This window comes from Coregonus lavaretus (assembly GCF_964263955.1).
Source record: "Coregonus lavaretus genome assembly, chromosome: 11".
NCBI lineage: Eukaryota > Metazoa > Chordata > Actinopteri > Salmoniformes > Salmonidae > Coregonus > Coregonus lavaretus.
This window is the reverse complement of record NC_139998.1, coordinates 56,369,250-56,394,559: the sequence shown is the minus strand read 5'-3', so window position 1 is coordinate 56,394,559 and position 25,310 is coordinate 56,369,250. Positions and strand designations below refer to the sequence as shown.

General features: G+C 42.6%; 2 protein-coding genes across 3 annotated transcripts in view; one reads left to right on the top strand and one right to left on the bottom strand.

Annotated features, from left to right (window-relative positions):
- Positions 1-242: 242 nt before the first annotated feature.
- polr2h (RNA polymerase II, I and III subunit H) lies at positions 243-2,663 on the bottom strand. Of its 2 annotated transcripts, XM_084172261.1 has the most exons (7): positions 2,493-2,663; positions 1,651-1,696; positions 1,476-1,568; positions 1,279-1,362; positions 1,056-1,149; positions 885-968; positions 243-635 (listed from the first exon to the last, which is right to left on the bottom strand). In XM_084172261.1, exons 3-7 carry the CDS (start codon positions 1,546-1,548, stop codon positions 518-520), a joined length of 453 nt encoding a protein of 150 aa, XP_084028387.1. In that variant the 5' UTR covers positions 1,549-1,568; positions 1,651-1,696; positions 2,493-2,663; the 3' UTR covers positions 243-517. The 2 variants fall into 2 exon arrangements, with proteins under 2 accessions (XP_084028387.1, XP_084028386.1); XM_084172260.1 differs by lacking the exon at positions 1,651-1,696 and having other exon boundaries at positions 2,497-2,659.
- Positions 2,664-4,751: 2,088 nt separating this feature from the next.
- The window catches only part of armc9 (armadillo repeat containing 9), a 63,219-nt gene continuing 42,660 nt past the window's right edge, over positions 4,752-25,310 (top strand). Inside the window, exons 1-7 of the mRNA XM_084172112.1 lie at positions 4,752-4,941; positions 5,332-5,425; positions 12,450-12,575; positions 12,773-12,943; positions 16,003-16,158; positions 16,373-16,465; positions 24,029-24,053. Of these exons, the coding sequence (XP_084028238.1) occupies positions 5,351-5,425; positions 12,450-12,575; positions 12,773-12,943; positions 16,003-16,158; positions 16,373-16,465; positions 24,029-24,053 (646 nt within the window). The 5' untranslated portion in view covers positions 4,752-4,941; positions 5,332-5,350. The remainder of the gene's footprint in view (positions 4,942-5,331; positions 5,426-12,449; positions 12,576-12,772; positions 12,944-16,002; positions 16,159-16,372; positions 16,466-24,028; positions 24,054-25,310) is intronic.

Sequence of the window (25,310 nt, the reverse complement as noted above, 5' to 3'; positions counted from 1 at the left end):
TCTTTACTTGTGTCTCATCCTCAAAATGCATTGGAGGACATGGTCAAAGGGGAGGGACCTTGGACCTTCTCCAATGCGTTGAGACAGAGTTGGCGAAAGAGCCACGAGGAAGGACAATTGAGGAAGCGATTGTTACATATAAGAGGCATGGCTGTTCTACACTATTTTCCCCCAACGTTGTATAATAAAAAGGAATGTTGAAACTAGTGCTCAACATGCAGTAAGTGGACACCACAAACTCATACAGAACATTATCAAAAAACATCTTTATTTACATGATTTGCCAGCAGATGGAATTTGCTTTTGGTTCCTTTGCGGTCTCTCTAGTCCATCTCTTTGGGAGAAACTAACGTCACTAAGAATTTAAAAAACTAAAACATTCTACTGCTTTAAAGTCTCTTTAGAGATGGACATCCCCTCCACATTTTTCCATACAAAATCAGAATGCACAGTGGCAGCCTCCAGTTCAGGGAGGTACTGTAGACAGAGGAGCCGCTGTGGCCACACTGGGGGGGGTCTAGAAGGCCAGTTTCTTCATAAGCAGGTAGACTCGGGAGTCCACTTCAAAGCCGTGCAGATTGTTCGCGTCACCTTGTAGCCTCATCAGTAGACCTCCGTAAGACACATAGGCAGAGCTGGATGGAGGAAGGACGGTGCGAAAACACACACCATTAAGAATTGTGCTGTGGTCTAAATGAAGGAGCATACATTGGATAAAAGCAGAAGCTGACTAGGAAGTGGAAGTCTCAGAGCTGAATGCACAAGAAAGCTTTTTGAATGAAAGGTATTATTATTTCCTGAATTAAATGAGTTGATTATTTTCCTTTCCCATTCTTACTAAAACTTGTGTTTTGATTGAACATCACTGCCGGATTGTCACTCACAGACGTGTAGCTGCTTCCGTAGAGGTCTCGTCACCCTCAATCTTGTATACTTTGCCATACATCACATAGTCAAACTGATCCGCCCTGACAAGAGAAGCATGGTTCAGACAAAACGATTTCCAGGAAATCAATGTAGTCTCCATCCAACACTGCAGTTTCACAATAATATACCTGGATGGCCGATCATCCTGTGGATTATATTCCCCATCGTCAGGAGTTCCATCTTCATATAGCGTGCTGGCTATTACCAATCTGAACTTGTCACCTAGAGGGGGAATTGGAAATGCATAAAAGATCCAAAACAGGCTGCTGCAGCAGCAATCAAGTTGACATTTACCTAAAAAAAAAAACGATTTTATGAGAAATGAGATGGACACATTCACACTTCACTTACCAAGGTCAACAGGATAGATCTGAATGTTTACATCCAAGATGAGGTCCATCTTGAAGGACTCACTTTCACAGTGCAGACGAGAAACTGAAGCAAAGACAAACCACAAGAAATGAACGTAGCTACTACATAATGCAGACAGATTTATTTACGAATGTGAAACATGAAGTGCTATACAGCTAGCCTACGGTTAAACTCACCTCTGTCAAATTTCATCCCATCTGGATCGATGTCTTTCACATCAAAGATGTCCTCAAACAATATCCCAGCCATGTCTGTTCTGGTCTAGTGCCCTGGTCAATGAAACACAGAAAACCCTTCCAGCTTACACTTCACTTTGTGCTGGTAGCTAGTATATTCATAGACGCTAACTACCTTTCGCCTATTGATGAAGGCGTCTTCTTCCCGGGGGAAGCAAAAACTAAATGTTAAATTACTACACACCTTTATAGGGTTAGTGTTCACACAGCCATATCTCCATTTTACAGCGCTTGTTTAACGAAGACAGAGGTGACCGCCTGCGATAATTATGCTGCGTTCAAAACGTCAATGATCTTCTGGTCGGAGCTCTAGAAAGAGGCCCGAGTTGGATGACCGTCCCAATCGATTTTTCCCAGTCGGAGCTACTTTTCTCCAGGTTCCCAGTTACAGTAAGGCACTGAAGTCGGAGATTTCCGAGTTTCCAGTAGTTTTGAACGCTGCATTAGCTATCTAGCGTGATCCGAACACCATTGGTTCGTCAACTGGAGGCACACAGCGTATGGATCTGTGCACATTTGCTAACGTTACAGGATACATATATGAAATATTATTTCTCGCTGATATTAAAGTTAAGGACCATATGTTTCAAAAACAGTTTCGCAAGCGATGATTGACGTTTCTAACAGTGTCGGAATTGTAGTTCACATGGCCAGCCATGGGCAAAGTTAACGGAGAGAAGAGTTTTCGAGAACTAGTAGCTACTGTTAGCTAAATTTAGTCGCAATGCTTCTGTGCACCTGACCACCATTTCTATTATCTTCTACTTTTAATTAGGTAGTTAAGTTACAGTAGCTAGCTTTGTCCACCCATGACGCCAATGTGATAATTGTTTTTATTCTAGCTAGTTACCTTTACAAAATAACTACATGGTTCATTGGACTCAAAGCACCGGTTAGCGTAGCGAGCTAAATTGGCATATTTAGCAAGTTAGCTTGGCGACAGCAACACTTAATCACTTACCTCGATTAAGTGAATATTACTTTTTTAAAGGTTTTCTTCGCTAGCTATAGTTGTTCCAATAAGGACAATTGTGATGGATAACCTAAATCAAACATTAATTATTGTAGCAATCTGAACCGTGCCGCGCTGAGAAAATGTGCTCGACCTTTGACATTCGAACTCTAGCTATTTACTTCCGACAAAACTCGGAAGTGGGTCTGTGCTTTGCGGAATCCTTGGAACGCCCTACTTCTTCTTCATCTTTAAAAATGTATGGCAGACTACACCTATTGGTGTTTTGCCGCCACCTACTGTACGGGGTATTGAAACAAAACAAAAATAATATAGAAATTCGGGTGCATGGTCACCACCACAATTGCAGCATTTAGGCTCAGCTGGCATATAATACTCCTCCCTTCTACATACACTTGCCACCACAGGAGGTTGGTGGTACCTTAATTGGGGAGGACAGACTCGTGGTAATGGCTGGCGCGGAATTTGTGGAATGGTATCAAATACATCAAACCCACGGTTTCCATTTGTTTGATGCCATTCCATTTGCTCCTTTCCAGCCATTATTATGAGCCGTCCTCCACTCAGCAGCCTCCACTACTTGACACATGACCAAACAATTTACATTTATCACACTGCATGGGTTTGGGCACGAAGGCTCTCACAGGGAATCTCATATAACCCAAATACACGTGGGAAGGGAGAGACTCTTCATCAAAAAACAATAGAATGGATGGAGTGAGCTTCCGCATTCCATCTACCATACGGGTCGGTTGTTTTGCACCAACCACTTGATCCATCGGGACACCGTACCCCGTTGAAGTTGACATTTAAAATGGTTAAGATTAGGGTTAGGTAAGAAGGGTAGGGGTTAGAGTAGGGACGTCCCAAAGATTCCGGATAGCACTGATCAGATGGGAAGTAGGCTGACAAAGGATACTTTTTTAAAATATAGTATCGACCTTAACCCAACACATAGCGACCTCGTCAAGGGGTTCGGACCTCTTGGCGTAATGGTTAAGGTGTTGGCTTGACAGTCACTGTACCCGGGTTTTAGTCCCGGTCGGGGCCACCCCCCTGAATTCGCTACAATATCTTTGAACGAATAGTCATTGTTGGGGAATTACTACACCAAATCAACTTCACTCTTGACATCTGTGGGGCTGAAATTGAACCTACACTCAAAAGCTATTAGAACTAAAACCAAAAGATAATTTCTGTGCTGAAACTATTTACTTAGCCAAGTAATTTAAACTTCTTCTCAACCTAAAGATGCAACCTCAAAATGTAAAAAAAAATATATAGTTCACTGATCACCTGGCCAAGACCCACACCAGTGTCTGTGCTGAGAGAACAGACACAGCTGTCCCAGCCTCCTAAACACTTGTACAGTGGGTTAAACATTACATAAAGGGTTGTGATTTCCAGTGGAGGCAGCTGAGGGGAGGATGGCTCATAATAATGTCTGGAATGGCATCAAACACATGGAAACCATGGAAACCATGTGGTGCCACCAACTTCCTGTGGTGATTTCACATACTAGCCTGATTTCACATACTACTATCTGAATTGAATGTTCATGGCCCACCACAGATCACATACGTCAAAACATATAACTTACTTTGGTTATCATTGTTATTTGCCAAATTGTATTTATATAGAGAGCAATAGCAATGGCGTCTTTTTGTAGGCACAAACTCTGCCAAGGCTTGATGGTCAAAGCCTTTGGGGAAATTAATTGAGTTTTTGTAGGGTTTTTGGATAAATGCCAAAAATAAGGTCTGTGGTACACAGGTTTATGAGACTTTATACGTTTTGTTCTAGATAATCTTCATCAGCTAACTTCACTTTTTGTGAATTTTGAAGCATTTATGTGATAAGCACTTAAAGGCTTCATAATTCATAAAGGTCATGTTAACGGATTGATATTATCTCATAGAACAACACCTATATGATCTCCTAAGCCTGTAACTTCAGACCTTATTTTCTGTGTTTATCCCAAAACCATATTCTTTCCCCATTAATTTTCTGTTCAGTGCTATCCGGGATCCTTGGGACATCCATACCCTATACCCTAAACCCTAACCCTAACCCTAACCTCTACCTTTACCCTACCCTAAACCATAACCCTCACCTAACCCTAACTTTAACCATTTTAAACGTCATCTTCAATGGGGTAGGGACGTCCCAATGATTCAGAATAGCATATACCCAGCTGCTTAGGACATTTACGTCATCTGTCTCCACTTTCCAGCCATAGTTTCACAACAGTTTGGTTGCTAGGGGTTTTAGGCGTCTTCCTAGTCTGGTTGCTAGCTAATGTGGTAGCTATCTAGCTTTCTGTCTTGTTTTTAATGCCTAACCTTGCACTTAGTCAACATATAAATAAAGATACATACTAATTAAAGGTTTAATGTTAATTAATATTTCGAAGTAGACTGCGATGTGAAAAAGGTAAGGTTGTGCGTGCTATTTAACTTTAACACATGTTTGGATGATTAGCTATCGTTAACTAGCTAGGTTCGGTAACTGCCGATAAACAACTACAGCTAGCTATAGCTGGGAAGGGAAAGTTATGTCTTGTGTAGCTAGCTTTGACTTGTGCAGTTAGTACCAGTAACTAGCTAGCTATATAGTCACCAGTTCTGAGCTGCCTTATGTAACTTAGCTAGCTAGCTCGTTAGCTTATAAGCTATGTGTGCCTGCCTGCTGTGTCAATTATGTAAATGTTGAAAACCATCCATACATAGCCTCGATTCCAGACATGGCAATATTGTTGGATTTCACACTCAAATTGTGAAGTCATGAGCAGAGAAACCAGTGCATGCTTTCCGTGTCTTTTAGGCAGTGTTCACAACTTCACATGAGTTCCGGAGAAATAAAGGAGATGGGGGACATCTTGGCCAATGAAGCTGATCTTCTTGGCATGATCAAGGAGGTATGTTAAAGGAAGGCTATATTAACTTTTACACTGGTGGGAATTGGCCTATATGGTTAGAGCTATGAACGTTATTTATAATAAGAGTTTCATGGAGAAAATCAGACCTCTCTCTCAAATGAAAATGGATGGCCCCTCCCTTCAGCAAAATATATTTTACCTTGAAAAGAAACAAGTGACCCTCCCCTATACCCCAAATAATATGTGGCTAGCCTATCGTTTAACCTCACTTCTTGGACAAACCAGAGCCTTAGATATGCAGTCTTAGAATCTGTTCTTCGTCCTGTAAGCCATTACATGGCAACGCAGGAATTTTGATAGAATAGAGGGCTGTGGGCCAGAAGGTTGAGGGTTCACAGACCACTGTACACAAGAGTAGGGGTGGACATATCTCCGTCATAGGAAAAAGCATTGCATGAATCTATCATTGTATTTGCAGGTCAGAGGAAAAAATACAATTTTATAAAAATGTCAAGCAAGTCTACATCATTTTACATGTTTGCATAGTCTTTTTTAATATCACACTAATGACAAAAATGACAGGCTAAGAATGGACAGAGAGATAGGCCTATGTGTTCATCTTATCATGTTTCTCCAATGCCAAATCAGTGTGTCTTGTTTGCAAATAATGACATTTGAGACATCATTAGGAATCTGAGCATGGTACTTTGAAAAGTTAGGCCTACCTTTCCACCCCAGACAGAGTAGGCCTACCGACGCCGAAAAAATGTACGCTTTAACTGCTGGCTTCTCTTCTTCCGTGGCTTAACCCAACAAGAAAAGGTCACAAGTGTTTCCATAAAAGCTGTCTGGGTTTAAACATCTTCAATTGTGCAGAAAGTGAATACCTAAATCAATTGATAGTGACAGAAATAGATTACTTCCCATGCAAAGTCAATTTATTTGTCTCCTCGGCTATTGAAGGTTGTAGCTCAGCATCTGAATGTCAAAGAAACAAAACAATGATATCCGCATTTCATCGGAGTCACGCCTTTCCCGGGTATTTTACAATTTGTTTGTAGCATAAAGCATCGCTGATCAAAGCGCTGTTATAAATCATTTTATATAATCATATCCATTTTATTTTCTTCTAAATATTAAGCTAACAAGGAAGGGGTAGGCCTGTGCTTTCTGCCGTTTTGTTTAAGAAAAGGTAGTAGGCCTATGACACCCTCTCATACCCCCTCACTTCCAGTCTTGGTTTTAACTGAACAGCCCTTCACTGACACGGAGGTAGACTATTTAAAGAGTGCATAGTGGTTGGAGGAACTGGCCGACAAATCTATGGATATAGCAGCTTTAGCCTAATGTCTGTCAAACAGGTAGGCCTACCTCTTATTTCTTAAATAAGAAGAAATAGGCTCAAACATAAAGCCATCTTGTTGTTAGTAAACTGTAATTAAAATGAAGACGGTTGCAATGAATTATGCCTACTCGAGTCTGCCTACTTTCAGCACCATGAGGTGTAAATTTTTCTGATTGATTGTGCCGCGGCTGCTGCTTCAAGTTTCAGCACCACAGTGTAAGTTACTCGAATCTTGCTTCTTGTGGGGTCAATAACTCTGATAAATGCATCATGGGCAAGAAACACATTTGTTTTTATTAAAATCAATTATAGTAGTATCAAGCTATCAAAGTTGACCTCCGGTCCTCCTCCTCATCTTAGCGTCTCTCCTTCTCAAACTGAACAGAATGTAGGCTATAGGCTAGTCGGCACGCAATATATAAATAAGAACAATTCGGAAGAAGAACTTTGACTCTCCTCCCGAACTGCCACCGTAGGCCTACACAGCACAGCTTTGGTTAGGCAGCACACACAAAAAGGCTTTGATCAGCAAGAGCAGAGCAGGCCGGGGCTCATATCCATTGCAGTGTGTAATGCAGCCTAGTTTTATTTACACCATCCCGGCAGCCATCTTAGAAATATAACTTTGCTCTGTGCTTCTCAGAGCATCCACTTCGTAGCCTGTAGGCCAGGGTTCTTCAATTCCAGTCCCGGAGGGCCGAAACACCTCTGTTTTTCATCCTCTCCTTCTAATCAGGGGCTAATTCAGACCTGGGACACCAGGTGAGTGCAATTAACTACCAGGTAGAAATATAAAACAGAAGTGTTTTGGCCCTCCAGGACCGGAATTGAAGAACCCAGCTATGGGCTATGGATCATTTGATTGAGACCACACTAAATAGCCTATAGGTGCACTTGATATTGCTATCGCCCAGCAGAGCATCAGAGATGAGGGGTGGCATCGGGTACACATCGATGTATCGCCTAATAAGCAACTCATTTTAAAAATTCAAAAAAACTGAGAAATACTCACATTTCATCAATTATAAATTATATGACCCTCCCCTGGACTAGATTAAAAAAAGACTAAACCCTCCCCTCCCCTGAAATTGAAAAAGCACGACCCTCCCCCATTGTCCTCCAGGTTCTAATTCTGTACATTTCTATTCTAAATTGAAATGTTTCTGACAGAAAAAACATGAAAAGCATATGCATAACCATGGTAGCAATTGAAAGGGAACAGTTTGGAGATTCTGTGAAAAATGATTAGGCCAAAGGTGAGGACAAAACACTTCACCTGACACAAGACTGAATCCAAACACTACACTGGTGATTGTATGTGCATTTTACATTTCCTGTACTTTTCGCCGCATTTGTTGATAACGAAATCTGAAAATACTCCGGATACATTCAGTAACATGATAAGAATATTCCTGGAAAATGTGGGATAGGTGCAACATAAGACAAAACAATTCCAATAGTTATATTGAGAGGACTAACTGGTGTCTCCAAGTGGCCACACCTCTCCAAAGTGTGCACAGTTCCTAAGTCATTTCAATGTACTTTTATGACTCAAAGAAGAGTCTTCAACTATAAGGAGCTTTTGTTTTGAGCTCTCCTAGCTGTTCTGTTGAGGAACTAGAGTAAGAACACTGGTAGTTGTTTAGTTTTGAGCTCTCCTAGCTGTTCTGTTGAGGAACTAGAGTAAGAACACTGGTAGTTGTTTTGTTTTGAGCTCTCCTAGCTGTTCCGTTGAGGAACTAGAGTAAGAACACTTGTAGTTGTTTTGTTTGGAACAAAACCCTGCATCCCCGTTATCACACAATTACTGTTGTTGTTCACGCAATCCAAAAACGGTCTGTTATAAATCACAATCTGGGTCAGGTGGGAATCATTTGGAAGCTTGTTATATTGCCAACATGACTAGCTAGCACTCCTGAGTGGCGCAGTGGTCTAAGGCACTGCATCGCAGTGCTAACTGTGCCACTAGAGATCCTGGTTCGAATCCAGGCTCTGTCGCAGCCGGCCGCGACCGGGAGACTCAAGGGCGGCGCACAATTGGCCCAGCGTCGTCCAGGGTAGGGGAGGGAATGGCCGGCAGGGATGTAGCTCAGTTGATAGAGCATGGCGTTTGCAACGCCAGGGTGGGGGGCCAGTATAAAAAAAAAAAAAAAATCATGTATTCACTAACTGTAAGTCGCTCTGGATAAGAGCGTCTGCTAAATGACTAAAATGTAAATGTAAATGTAAATGTAGCTAAGTTATAAAATACTATCTTACAGTGTTAGGCTTTCACAAGGCTATTCAGGGAAACAGTAATTTTGGTGTCCATAGAAAGGAGTCATGAGTGCATTCTCATGCCACAGCATATTTTCTTCACAATAGACAAACACAGGCTCATTCTGTGTACAGCAGGAGACCCTGTGCTCTGACGTCATGTATAGCATGTTACTGTACAGCCACTGAGCTCTGACGTCATGTATAGCATGTTACTGTACAGCCACTGAGCTCTGACGTCATGTATAGCGTGTTACTGTACAGCCACTGAGCTCTGACGTCATGTAGAGCGTGTTACTGTCCAGCCACTGTGCTCTGACGTCATGTATAGCATGTTACTGCACAGCCACTGAGCTCTGACGTCATGTTTAGCATGTTACTGTACAGCCACTGAGCTCTGACGTCATGTATAGCGTGTTACTGTCCAGCCACTGAGCTCTGACGTCATGTATAGCATGTTACTGTACAGCCACTGAGCTCTGACGTCATGTATAGCGTGTTACTGTACAGCCACTGAGCTCTGACGTCATGTATAGCATGATACTGTCCAGCCACTGAGCTCTGACGTCATGTATAGCGTGTTACTGTCCAGCCACTGAGCTCTGACGTCATGTATAGCATTTTACTGTACAGCCACTGAGCTCTGACGTCATGTATAGCGTGTTACTGTACAGCCACTGAGCTCTGACGTCATGTATAGCGTGTTACTGTACAGCCACTGAGCTCTGACGTCATGTATAGCATGTTACTGTACAGCCACTGAGCTCTGACGTCATGTATAGCATGTTACTGTACAGCCACTGAGGTCTGACGTCATGTATAGCGTGTTACTGTCCAGCCACTGAGCTCTGACGTCATGTATAGCATGTTACTGTACAGCCACTGAGCTCTGATGTCATGTATAGCGTGTTACTGTACAGCCACTGAGCTCTGACGTCATGTATAGCGTGTTACTGTACAGCCACTGCGCTCTGACGTCATGTATAGCGTGTTACTGTCCAGCCACTGAGCTCTGACGTCATGTATAGCATGTTACTGTACAGCCACTGAGCTCTGACGACATGTATAGCGTGTTACTGTACAGCCACTGAGATCTGACGTCATGTATAGCGTGTTACTGTCCAGCCACTGAGCTCTGACGTCATGTATAGCATGTTACTGTCCAGCCACTGAGCTCTGACGTCATGTATAGCATGTTACTGTACAGCCACTGAGCTCTGACGTCATGTATAGCGTGTTACTGTCCAGCCACTGAGCTCTGACGTCATGTATAGCGTGTTACTGTCCAGCCACTGAGCTCTGACGTCATGTATAGCATGTTACTGTCCAGCCACTGAGCTCTGACGTCATGTATAGCGTGTTACTGTCCAGCCACTGAGCTCTGACGTCATGTATAGCATGTTACTGTCCAGCCACTGAGCTCTGACGTCATGTATAGCATGTTACTGTCCAGCCACTGAGCTCTGACGTCATGTATAGCATGTTACTGTACAGCCACTGAGCTCTGACGTCATGTATAGCATGTTACTGTCCAGCCACTGACCTCTGACGTCATGTATAGCATGTTACTGTCCAGTCACTGAGCTCTGACGTCATGTATAGCATGTTACTGTCCAGCCACTGAGCTCTGACGTCATGTATAGCATGTTACTGTCCAGCCACTGAGCTCTGACGTCATGTATAGCATGTTACTGTCCAGCCACTGAGCTCTGACGTCATGTATAGCATGTTACTGTCCAGCCACTGAGCTCTGACGTCATGTATAGCATGTTACTGTCCAGCCACTGAGCTCTGACGTCATGTATAGCGTGTTACTGTCCAGCCGCTGAGCTCTGACGTCATGTATAGCATGTTACTGTCCAGCCACTGAGCTCTGACGTCATGTATAGCATGTTACTGTCCAGCCACTGAGCTCTGACGTCATGTATAGCATGTTACTGTACAGCCACTGAGCTCTGACGTCATGTATAGCGTGTTACTGTCCAGCCACTGAGCTCTGACGTCATGTATAGCATGTTACTGTCCAGCCACTGAGCTCTGACGTCATGTATAGCGTGTTACTGTCCAGCCCACTGAGCTCTGACGTCATGTATAGCGTGTTACTGTACAGCCACTGAGCTCTGACGTCATGTATAGCATGTTACTGTCCAGCCACCGAGCTCTGACGTCATGTATAGCATGTTACTGTCCAGCCACAGAGCTCTGACGTCATGTATAGCATGTTACTGTACAGCCACTGAGCTCTGACGTCATGTATAGCATGTTACTGTCCAGCCACTGAGCTCTGACGTCATGTATAGCATGTTACTGTCCAGCCACTGAGCTCTGACGTCATGTATAGCATGTTACTGTCCAGCCACTGACCTCTGACGTCATGTATAGCATGTTACTGTCCAGTCACTGAGCTCTGACGTCATGTATAGCATGTTACTGTCCAGCCACTGAGCTCTGACGTCATGTATAGCGTGTTACTGTCCAGCCGCTGAGCTCTGACGTCATGTATAGCGTGTTACTGTCCAGCCGCTGAGCTCTGACGTCATGTATAGCATGTTACTGTCCAGCCACTGAGCTCTGACGTCATGTATAGCATGTTACTGTACAGCCACTGTGCTCTGACGTCATGTATAGCGTGTTACTGTCCAGCCACTGAGCTCTGACGTCATGTATAGCGTGTTACTGTACAGCCACTGAGCTCTGACGTCATGTATAGCATGTTACTGTCCAGCCACTGTGCTCTGACGTCATGTATAGCGTGTTACTGTCCAGCCACTGAGCTCTGACGTCATGTATAGCATGTTACTGTCCAGCCACTGAGCTCTGACGTCATGTATAGCATGTTACTGTCCAGCCACTGAGCTCTGACGTCATGTATAGCGTGTTACCGTCCAGCCACTGAGCTCTGACGTCATGTATAGCGTGTTACTGTACAGCCACTGAGCTCTGACGTCATGTATAGCATGTTACTGTACAGCCACTGAGCTCTGACGTCATGTATAGCGTGTTACCGTCCAGCCACTGAGCTCTGACGTCATGTATAGCGTGTTACTGTACAGCCACTGAGCTCTGACGTCATGTATAGCGTGTTACTGTCCAGTCACTGCGTTCCAATTTAGGCGTTTATCAGTGCCCAAATCTGCCATTTCCAACCCGTACACGGGTACGAGCGTAAAGGGTTACGGCATCTCATTGGGAAGGGTATATTATGAAGGGTATGTGAAATCAAGGGTTTATTTAGACATCTCGTTGCGAACTACACAGATGTGTCAAGTCAAAGGTGCTTCATTTAGCTACCCATGCAGCGATGCTGCAACAGTGTCATTCTATGTAGCCAGTCTGGGACCAGGCTAATTCTAATGAACCCGGTCTCAATCAGTACATGCAATTTTGTAGTATTTGGATAAAAGTAGGTAGTGTTTGTTGTTTTAATCTAAACTATAACTTCTCTCTTTTTTTTTTGACCAGTATCTGAAGTTTGGTGAATTTGAAGAGACACTTCATCACTTTGAGAAGGAGTGTAAAAACAAGGGGAAAGTCGTTCCAAAGCCCAGAGGCAACAGTCTTCGGGACTCGAAAACGCTGATTATCCAGGTAAATGGTTGATTTTAAAAAGCTGCAGTCTATGGTCATTGCTGGAAATGACAGACATCCGTCATAGAAACCCCAAAATAGTGTACTTAACCACAGAAGTTTTAAAGCCAGAGACATTCTAAAATTCCACGATGAAGATGTACCCAAAAGGAGGGTTCTGTTTATACGGTTACTAACCCACTCCTGTATCTCTGCAGAAGGACCTGTTGAGCTCATTTGACGACGGTGACTTCAAGGTGTTCTTTGAGCTGTGGACAGAGTATGTCCCTTCGGAGGTGAGGGACTGTGACCCTCACGCCCAGAAGCTGGAGTTTTACCTTCATGTTCACTTCACCATCTTCCCTCTGAAAATCCACTTGGGCAGACACGTACGTATGCCTCCCCTTATTCTGAAGTACTGCCGCTAACTGGATCGCTCTGTTGATGTGCAATATATTTAAAAAAATGTGATAGAAGCTACCCAAGTTCTAATTGCGTTTTAGTATTAGTTCCGGAACCAGGTTCAAACAGTGTTTGTTTTCTTTCAAATACTTTGAGCGTTAAATTAAGCCCGATATGGAGTGGAAGATGAGCAGGTTTATTCTTTTGGTTATCAACCTTTTTTTTGGGTTACTGTACCACCTGTGACATTTTGCTTTGCCCGGAGTACCCCTGAAATAACCCCTCATGCGCATTTTACCACTAAGCCTATTGTCTCATGAGTCCTTCTTAAGTACCCCCTGTGGATAGGCAAAGTACCCCCAGGGGTCCTCGTACCCCCGCTTGAGAACCACTGCGCTAGGCAAGCTCGATCGAGCACACATTGAAATAAAAATAAATATTATTTGAACCCAGGTCTGTTGTATTCAGTTTTCTGTCTGAACATTTAGCCTGTAACTCTGATATAAGAGGTACAGTGTTGCTCTTTTTAGCACAAGCCTGGCCTGTGCACTTTTGCATATCAGCTCCCTCATCTCTGTGGTGAGAAATGACATGCAAAATGTATCAAATCACCATCAGCCAACAGATGGCCTTGTTGCACCGTGCAGCCATTCCAAGCAACAAGCCATTCACACTGGTTGGTAAGGTGAGGTTCTCTTCACCACTCCTTGGTTCCAGTAAACCAAAATGGTGGTCTTATCCAGTGCAATTGTATAACCTATAACCTATAGCAAGTTGTGAAACATAGATAAGATTAGATTAACTTTGTATGATCCCACTAGAGTAAATTCATTTGGTCACATGTTTAAATACAATACAGTACATAAACATTTCAATGCATACAGAGCCTAATTTATTTAATTTTTTATTTCACCTTTATTTAACCAGGTAAGCCAGTTGAGAACAAGTTCTCATTTACAACTGCGACCTGGCCAAGATAAAGCAAAGCAGTGCGATAAAAACAACAACACAGAGTTACATATGGGGTAAAACAAAACATAAAGTCAAAAATACAACAGAAAATATATATACAGTGTGTGCAAATGTAACAAGTTATGGAGGTAAGGCAATAAATAGGCTATAGTGCAAAATAATTACAATTAGTATTAACACTGGAATGATAGATGTGCAAGAGATGATGTGCAAATAGAGATACTGGGGTGCAAATGAGCAAAATAAATAACAATATAGGGATGAGGTAGTTGGGCGGGCTAATTTCAGATGGGCTGTGTACAGGTGCAGTGATCGGTAAGGTGCTCTGACAACTGATGCCTAAAGTTAGTGAGGGAGATAAGTGTCTCCAGCTTCAGAGATTTTTGCAATTTGTTCCAGTCATTGGCAGCAGAGAACTGGAAGGAATGGCGGCCAAAGGAGGTGTTGGCTTTGGGAATGACCAGTGAGAAATACCTGCTAGAGCACATACTACGGGTGGGTGTTGCTATGGTGACCAATGAGCTAAGATAAGGCGGGGATTTGCCTAGCAGTGATTTATAGATGGCCTGGAGCCAGTGGGTTTGGCAACGAATATGTATTGAGGACCAGCCAACAAGAGCGTACAGGTCACAGTGGTGGGTAGTATATGGGGCTTTGGAGACAAAACGGATGGCACTGTGATAGACTACATCCAATTTGCTGAGTAGAGTGTTTGAGGCTATTTTGTAAATGACATCGCCGAAGTCAAGGATCGGTAGGATAGTCAGTTTTACGAGGGCATGTTTGGCAGCATGAGTGAAGGAGGCTTTGTTGCGAAATAGGAAACCGATTCTAGATTTAACTTTGGATTGGAGATTCTTAATGTGTGTCTGGAAGGAGAGTTTACAGTCTAACCAGACACCTAGGTATTTGTAGTTGTCCACATACTCTAGGTCAGACCCGTCGAGAGTAGTGATTCTAGAAAACTGTTTTTGCTTTGTCATTATGGGGTATTGTGTGTAGATTGATGAGGGGGAAAAACTATTTAATCTGTTTTAGAATAAGGCTGTAACGTAACAAAATGTGGAAAAAGTCAAGGGGTCTGAATACTTTCAGAATGCACTGTATACAACAAGGAGTACTCCCCTCCCATATCAATACATACAGAGCCTGTATACAACAAGGAGTACTCCCCTCCCATATCAATACATACAGAGCCTGGATACAACAAGGAGTACTCCCCTCCCATATCAATACATACAGAGCCTGTATACAACAAGGAGTACTCCTCTCCCATATCAATACATACAGAGCCTGTATACAACAAGGAGTACTCCCCTCCCATACCAATACATACAGAGCCTGTATACAACAAGGAGTACTCCCCTCCCATATCAATACATACAGAGCCCGTATACAACAAGGAGTACTCCCCTCCCATATCAATACATACAGAGCCTGGATACAACAAGGAGTACTCCCCTCCCATACCAATACATACAGAGCCTGTATACAACAAGGAGTACTCCCCTCCCATATCAATACATACAGAGCCTGTATACAACAAGGAGTACTCCCCTCCCATATCAATACATACAGAGCCTGGATACAACAAGGAGTACTCCCCTCCCATATCAATACATACAGAGCCTGGATACAACAAGGAGTACTCCCCTCCCATACCAATACATACAGAGCCTGTATACAACAAGGAGTACTCCCCTCCCATACCAATACATACAGAGCCTGTATAGAACAAGGAGTACTCCCCTCCCATACCAATACATACAGAGCCTGTATACAACAAGGAGTACTCCCCTCCCATATCAATACATACAGAGCCTGTATAGAACAAGGAGTACTCCCCTCCCATATCAATACATACAGAGCCTGTATACAACAAGGAGTACTCCCCTCCCATACCAATAGTCCAATACTTTTAACAATGTTGTCTCCAGCTGGAGCAGCCCACTACATTGAATGACCAAATAAACTCAATCAACCAATAAACTCAATCAACCAATAAACTCAATCAACCAAATAAACTCAATCAACCAATCAATCATTTAGTTTTGAATGTTTTTCCCTCCCACAGGACCGAGCAGACTTTGAGGTGAGGATCAGCCACTTCAAGCACTATCTGGAGACGCGGGGGGTGGCGCTCAGCCAGACCACTGAGTTCCTACCCTACTATGCCCTCCCCTTCGTGCCCAACCCCATGGTGCACCCTTCCTTCAGAGATCTCTTCCAGGTGCCGCCCTCTCCTCTTTCAACCCCCTCACTCTTACGCCATTGTCCCCTGAACGTACAATACGTGTGATATCAACGCTAGCAGTATGTAACAACCAAAAAAGCAATGCAGGCCAGGACACTGATTGGGCACATGAATGAATGAATGAATGAATGAGTGTGCTGTACTTCACTAACTGCCCATGTTATGTTATGCTACGCTATATTGTTTTCAGGATTCCTGGATGCCAGAGATGAAGCAAGAACTGGAGAAGTTCCTGACTGTGACACTGAAAGTGTCCAACACTCCACGGCTTCTGTCATTATATGTATCCTTTTGACAAGAATGATTGAATGTGCCCCATATTCAGTTAAGCTGAGGTCACATAGGAAACCTTTACTGTTGCTGAAGGACAATCTGATCAGCATAAAATACGTTTACAACATACGTACACAACATCAAATCGTATAATACAACCTATATCCACTAGTGGCACCCTGCCCTTACGGGTGGGAAATCATTGGAAATTAATAATTTGATTCAATGCAATTCCCCCCCTTCAACAAATCAAATATGTGTTTATCTGTTCAGATTTTTGGTCTCAGGATAGGTTACCAAAATTCTCAACTCCGGACGATTAAAAAAAAAAAAAACTCCCATATTTCCATATATATGGTTGCTTTCTAGACCATGACTAAAGTCAGCGAGATGTGCCCGCCCGCTGCTGCTTGTGTCGGTGACTCGACATTGGCATGTTTTGATAAGCCTACCATGAACCCATGTTATCCATATCTATTAAAAACAGTAGCCTACAATTGAAATATAATTATACCTACTATTGGGATCATGATTGCAATGCAATTCCCTCCTGCAAAATCTGTTCAGCTTTTGGTGTCTGGATATATAGCGGTAATATGTTCAACTCCGGAGCGTTAAAAAAAATCTCCCATAGGCTTATTTCCGGTGGGATCATGGCGCATGCTTTCTCTTTTAAAATGCATTGTTTTGATACCATGAAGCTATGTTATCTATATTATTAGAAACAGAAGGCCTGTAGGCTAGGGCTGGTCCTGCATGTCCAAACTAGGAGTGGGAATGTGTATTCACGTTTTCGTGATGTCCCCAAAAATGTTCCACGACACTCGCGAATAAGCCCATACAAAGTTGTACTTTTTTGAAGGATTCATATGATAATTTTAAGCGATAGTTTTTGGGACGAAACTAACGATCCACTTCGACATTGTATTAGTCGGGATTCAGTTCAATTGCAATGAATCGAATCATGTGAATCAAAATAATAATTTGTGACTCAAAATAATAATTTGTGAATCGCCGAACTAGATGTAGCCTTTCTTTTGGATAATGTGGCTTCAAAACTATTTTTTTTAGATACGGTACTTCCAGTTGATTTAGGCATTCAATGTATGGGACATTGCAACTCAATAGATTCTAGTCAGCATGCAAAGTAAACACTTCCAAGGTAGCTAAGATAAATATGACTAAACTAGAAAAGGTACATTTCATGAAGAACATGTGTGGGCTTGCTTCAGCTGAATAAAAAGATGTGTAGCCTGCCATAGCCACTATATTTAATGAGCAAATTATTTCAAAAGGCAAAAAACGAATTTGGTTGTAATGTTGAAATGTTTTACATCATGGGTGGTCAACCATCCTCCAGGAGAGATAATGGGTGCATGCTTTTTTTCCAGATTTTAAATATTATTCATTTCCATGTCGGTTCTATGCCCGGAAAAGCCCTTGTCCGGAGCAAAGGCTCCTAAATGTACATTTTAAGCTAAAATAATGCAAAAAATAAATAAATTTTTATCAACAAGAAAAAATAAAGTTCCCCCACTGGACAAGGATTGTTCCAACATTCAAGAAGCCCTGAAATATGTTGAACATGTTTGCAATCCACATTGTTCTAAGTAGGCTAATTGCATGGCTTCAATATAAAAAATAATATATTTTTAAACATAGCATTAACCCTGATATAGGCCTACTGTAAAACGATTTATGTCTGATCTAAGCCAAACATGGTCAATAAGCATTCAACAATAAGCATTGTTGTCAATTCACTATTGAAAATACCAAAATCAAATTCTAATAAAATGAAACAACAACTTGTTTTAAATAAGCTATGTCTAAATACAGTTACAGACACCATAATTGCTCCCTGTGGGCAGATAATATTAGGCCTAAGACAACGTAGACTATGGAGGATTTTACGCACATCCACAGTTTTCACAGGAGCTGGAAAAAGATCCAATATAAAGAGAATGGGGGAATGTCCACTCAGCGTTGTACTGCTCCGAAGTGTAATGTTTTATAAACATAATGGTACCGTCTTTTTTACAGAATCATATTCTTACTTCTCCAAACGTAGCAGACGGCTTCTAAATTGCATTGCTGCAAGCCACGTGTTCTCACCATCAAGCCACGGACAGTGAATCATTCTAATGAGTACATTTTTTTTCTTTCTTTTTATTAAACTAAAAACAAGAAATTCCTTTTAACTTTTTTTTTTAAACAACAACAATATTTCTAAATAGGATGGGTTCAGAATCATGACATCATAAATCACATGTGTCGTTCCATGAGCAGACACACTAGGGCTCTTAGGCAGGAGTAGCCTATAATTTCTATCCTATCCATTGAAGATAGTTTATTAAATAGTAGCTTAGGCCTAGTTATAAACAAACATGCAGCCTATCTAGTGTTCTACATTAAATAAGTAATTGGCTTCAACCTGGAAATAGCATTGCATGTTCGAGCCACTTAGCCTACCATCCAAACTTTACACAGGACTGGAAAAACATCCAGTATGAAGAGAAAAGGGGGAATGTCCACTCACCGTTGTACTGCTCCCAGACATACAGTGGGGAGAACAAGTATTTGATACACTGCCGATTTTGCAGGTTTTCCTACTTACAAAGCATGTAGAGGTCTGTAATTTTTATCATAGGTACACTTCAACTGTGAGAGACGGAATCTAAAACAAAAATCCAGAAAATCACATTTGTATGATTTTTAAGTAATTAATTTGCATTTTATTGCATGACATGAGTATTTGATACATCAGAAAAGCAGAACTTTAATATTTGGTACAGAAACCTTTGTTTGCAATTACAGAGATCATACGTTTCCTGTAGGTCTTGACCAGGTTTGCACACACTGCAGTAGGGATTTTGGCCCACTCCTCCATACAGACCTTCTCCAGATCCTTCAGGTTTCGGGGCTGTCGCTGGGCAATACGGACTTTCAGCTCCCTCCAAAGATTTTCTATTGGGTTCAGGTCTGGAGACTGGCTAGGCCACTCCAGAACCTTGAGATGCTTCTTACGGAGCCACTCCTTAGTTGCCCTGGCTGTGTGTTTCGGGTCGTTGTCATGCTGGAAGACCCAGCCACGACCCATCTTCAATGCTCTTACTGAGGAAGGAGGTTGTTGGCCAAGATCTCGCGATACAATGCCCCATCCATCCTCCCCTCAATACGGTGCAGTCGTCCTGTCCCCTTTGCAGAAAAGCATCCCCAAAGAATGATGTTTCCACCTCCATGCTTCACGGTTGGGATGGTGTTCTTGGGGTTGTACTCATCCTTCTTCTTCCTCCAAACACGGCGAGTGGAGTTTAGACCAAAAAGCTCTATTTTTGTCTCATCAGACCACATGACCTTCTACCATTCCTCCTCTGGATCATCCAGATGGTCATTGGCTAACTTCAGACGGGCCTGGACATGCGCTGGCTTGAGCAGGGGGACCTTGCGTGCGCTGCAGGATTTTAATCCATGACGGCGTAGTGTGTTACTAATGGTTTTCTTTGAGACTGTGGTCCCAGCTCTCTTCAGGTCATTGACCAGGTCCTGCTGTGTAGTTCTGGGCTGATCCCTCACCTTCCTCATGATCATTGATGCCCCACGAGGTGAGATCTTGCATGGAGCCCCAGGCCGAGGATGATCATTTTCTAATAATTGCACCAACAGTTGTTGCCTTCTCACCAAGCTGCTTGCCTATTGTCTTGTAGCCCATCCCAGCCTTGTGCAGGTCTACAATTTTATCCCTGATGTCCTTACACAGCTCTCTGGTCTTGGCCATTGTGGAGAGGTTGGAGTCTGTTTGATTGAGTGTGTGGACAGGTGTCTTTTATACAGGTAACGAGTTCAAACAGGTGCAGTTAATACAGGTAATGAGTGGACAACAGGAGGGCTTCTTAAAGAAAAACTAACAGGTCTGTGAGAGCCGGAATCTTACTGGTTGGTAGGTGATCAAATACTTATTTCATGCAATAAAATGTAAATGAATTACTTAAAAATCATACAATGTTATTTTCTGGATTTTTTTTTTCTCCATCTCTCACAGTTGAAGTGTACCTATCATACAAATTACTGACCTCTACATGTTTTGTAAGTAGGAAAACCTGCAAAATCGGCAGTGTATCAAATACTTGTTCTCCCCACTGTATACAGCTATAGCCCACCATGGCTGTTGATATGGCCGTTAGTGACTTTGCAACGTGAAAGGTAAACAAACAAACAGGCAAATAAACAGTGCATTCTGAAAGTATTCAGACCCCTTGACTTTTCCCATGATTTGTTACATTACAGCCTTATTCTAAAATTGATTAAATAGTTTTTTTCCCCCTCATCAATCTACACACAATACCCCATAATGACAAAGCAAAAACAGGTTTTTAGAAATTGTTACAAATGTATTCAAATAAAAAACGGAACTATCACATTTACATAAGAATTCAGACACTTTACTCAATACTATGTTGTATCTTTTTGGGTATGACTCTACAAGCTTGGCACACCTGTATTTGGGAAGTTTCTCCCATTCTTCTCTGCAGATCCTCTCAAGCTCTGTCAGGTTGGATGGGGAGCGTCGCTGCACAGCAATTTTCAGGTCTCTCCAGAGATGTTTGATCGGGTTCAAGTCCGGGCTCTGGCTGGGCCACTCAAGGACATTCAGAGACTTGTCCCGAAGCCATTTCTGCATTGTCTTGTCTGTGTGCTTAGGGTCGTTGTCCCGTTGGAAGGTGAACCTTCGCCCCAGTCTGAGGTCCTGAGCACTCTGGAGCAGGTTTTCATCAATGATCTCTCTGTACTTTGCTCTGTTCATCTTTCCCTCGATGCTGACTAGTCTCCCAGTCCCTGCATCTGAAAAACATCCCCACAGCATGATGCTGCCACCACCATGCTTCACCGTAGGGATGGTGCCAGGTTTCCTCCAGACGTGACGCTTGGCATTCAGGCCAAAGAGTTTAATCTTGGTTTCATCAGACCAGATAATCTTGTTTCTCATGGTCTGAGAGTCCTTTAGGTGCCTTTTGGCAAACTCCAAGCGGGCTGTCAATGGCATTTTACTGAGGAGGGGCTGCCATCTGGCCACTCTACCATAAAGGCCTGATTGGTGGAGTGCTGCAGAGATGGTTGTCCTTCTGGAAGTTTCTCCCATCTCCACAGAGGAACTCTAGAGCTCTGTCAGTGACCATCGGGCTCTTGGTCACCTTGGTGGTTCCAAACTTCTTCCATTTAAGAATGATGGAGGCCACTGTGTTCTTGGGTACCTTCAATGCTGCATAACTCTTTTGGTACCCTTCCTGAGATCTGTGCCTCGACACAATCCTGTCTCGGAGCACTACGGACAATTCCTTCAACCTCATGGCTTGGTTTTAGCTCTTACATGCACTGTCGACTGTGGGACCTTATATAGACAGGTGTGTGCCTTTCCAAATCATGTCCAATCAATTGAATTTACCACAGGTGGACTCCAATCAAGTTGTAGAAACATCTCAAGGATGACTCAATTCCCGAGTCTCATAGCAAAGTGTCTGAATACCTATGTAAATAAGGTATTTCTGATTTTTATTTGTAACAAATTTGCAAAAATTTCAAAAAATCTGTTTTCGCTTTGTCATTATGGGGTATTGTGTGTAGATTGAAGAGAAAAATAAGAACAATTAATCCAATTTAGATTCTTTTTTACTTAATCCATTTTATAATAAGGCTGTAACGAAACAAAATGTGAAAAAAAAGTCAAGGGGTTTGAATACTTTCCCAATGCACTGTAGCTACAAGTGGATTCAGCACCACAGACAGAGATTGGAATTCCTGAGACTTGACAGTTGGGTCCAACAGAGGAAAGTGGGACCTAACAGTCAGTGCACACTCAAAACACATGGATCTTATTTAGCAAAGTTTCAGTCTCAATCGACCGTCATCAGGGTATTGTACTCAGTACCCTAAACCGAGGGACTGAGGTGTTAACCAACAGTTGTTCAAGTAGTGACACTCTTTTCTCACCCTGCCAAGTAGCCAGTGGCCAGTTTCTTAAGGTTCTCTGTATTCAGAGAATGCTTTACCATCCTCAGTTACAGAGATGGCTTAGACACTTCCGAGGCATCCGTGAATGCTAAGTGGAAGTCCTGTAGCGTATTCTAGAGAGGCAAAGGGCTCTAAATAATAAATCAGTGAGTGGAGAACAAAATCTGAGAATGACTCTGATTCAAGCCACTCCAAATACAGCTAGCTCTTGCTCTCATCTGAGACACGTTTTCAAGACTCCAATAAAAGCTTTTCTTTCAGCCACTAAAGAGATGGTTAAGGTGCACACAGTCACTCGACTGTACACTACTGGTCAAACGTTTTAGAACACCTACTTATTCAAGGGTTTTTCTTTATTTTTACTCAATTCTACATTGTAGAATAATAGCGAAGACATCAAAACTATGAAATAACACATATGGAATCATGTAGTAACCAAGAGTCTGCAAAGCTGTCATCAAGGCAAAGGGTGGCTATTTGAAGAATCTCAAATATAAAATATATTTGGATTTGTTTAACACTTTTTTGGTTACTACATGATTCCATATGTGTTATTTCATAGTTTTGATTTCTTCACTATTATTCTACAATGTAGAAAATAGTAAAAAATAAAGAAAAACCCTTGAATGAGTAGGTGTTCTAAAACGTTTGACCTTTAGTGTATACTATCCAGCAACCTCTCCAAGCTTTAGGCGGGGGGAATAAAACCTGTTTTGATGTTGTGAAAGCCTGGCTACGTTCGAGCACAACAACAACCATCCGATCCCGCCTCTGACCCTTGTAATGGTTTAAGGGCAAGTAGTGAGAGAAATGGATAGGGCGACGATATCAGAACAATTGTAGCTTCATATGAAAAGACAATGGATAGATTTTACTTTCTCGTCCATTCACGTCATTAAACCTTATCCGCCTCACCGTGAAAAGGCTTCAGGATTGTACCGTCATAATGTTTATGGAGCTCAGCCTTTAAACCCAACAGTCAAGACGACGAGGCTTGTTTAGGATCCACATGGGAGTTCCTCCACTCCACTGTTCCGGCCTTATGAACATTAATAGTGGTAGTGTTTACCGACCCGTGGGAGTTTGTGTAAAGTTGCCTTAAAACAACTTCATCCCTTCTTCTGCTTGTGATGCATACCGTTTGCATTGAACAAACATTGAAAGGCGGCCGCCATTTCAATTGGAAAGACATACACCTGTCAGATATACTGATGCAGGATATGCTTTGCATATTTGAAAATGTCTCGGTAATACGATAGACTGTTCTCTCTGCTGCCGCGCGGCAAGCGGTACCGACGCCTGGAACCAAAAAGCACCCTGAACAGCTTCTCAGCATATGAATATGATGTGGTCCTCTGTAGCTCAGCTGGTAGAGCACGGCGCTTGTAACGCTAAGGTAGTGGGTTCGATCCCCGGGACCACCCATACACAAAAAAAATAATTATGCACGCATGACTGTAAGTCGCTTTGGATAAAAGCGTCTGCTAAATGGCATATTATTATTATTATTATTATTATTATTATTATTATGATTGTGTATTGTTTCTTTAACGTGGGCGTTACACAGAAGGATGGCGGAAGGAGTACTAAAGGTGATTGTCCCCATAGAAATATAATTTATGTTTTCTGTTCTATTGTCATTCTATTTCTATAATTGTCCTTCTCCAGTCTTTTTTAAGGAGCATATTTACATCAGATGGACTTTGGACTTTCATACCTGTCACTGTCTAGAAAAAGTCTGTGAAATTCTTTCACTTGACAAAATACCTCATGTAGACTGTGCTGAATGAACACCGTGATTCATCATACATAACTATGATTCCTTGTGTTGTGACTTATCCTTCAGTAGACGTAGTATTGACACGTCTCAGTGTCGAAGGTTAGAGCCAATGACAGACGCATACTGATACTGCAAATGCATTAGTTCACACTGTAACCTAAATACATGTCAGGCAGCACAGTTGCCAGGGTAATTTGGATTGTTATCAACTGATGCTGAATTGCCATGGTAATATGGAATTTGACTACCGATTGCACTAGCTATGTGAAAGTTCAAACTAAGCCTAGTTATAACTTAAGTGTGTGCTTACTAAATTCAACCAGTTTGCATTTTATTTTCCCCCGATGGGTTATACAGTGTTAGCCAGCTAACTGAACTAGCTAGCTAGCTTATTAACTGCCTGGTAACCATGGTGATTGAGGTCGTCTTCTGATTATTGATTGGCTAACACAGGCATAGGTTATTACTGACTTGCTGCTGTACTTCCTGGACACCAGTCCATTCATCATGGCCTCCAGTCCATTCATCATCCATTCATCATGGCCTCCAGTCCATTCATCATGGCCTCCAGCCCATTCATCATGGCCTCCAGTCCATTCATCATGGCCTCCAGTCCATTCATCATCCATTCATCATGGCCTCCAGTCCATTCAACATGGCCTCCAGTCCATTCATCATGGCCTCCAGTCCATTCATCATGGCCTCCAGCCCATTCAACATGGCCTCCAGTCCATTCATCATCCATTCATCATGGCCTCCAGTCCATTCATCATGGCCTCCAGTCCATTCATCATGGCCTCCAGTCCATTCATCATGGCCTCCAGTCCATTCATCATGGCCTCCAGCCCATTCATCATGGCCTCCAGTCCATTCAACATGGCCTCCAGTCCATTCAACATGGCCTCCAGTCCATTCATCATGGCCTCCAGTCCATTCAACATGGCCTCCAGTCCATTCATCATGGCCTCCAGTCCATTCATCATCCATTCATCATGGCCTCCAGTCCATTCATCATGGCCTCCAGCCCATTCAACATGGCCTCCAGTCCATTCAACATGGCCTCCAGTCC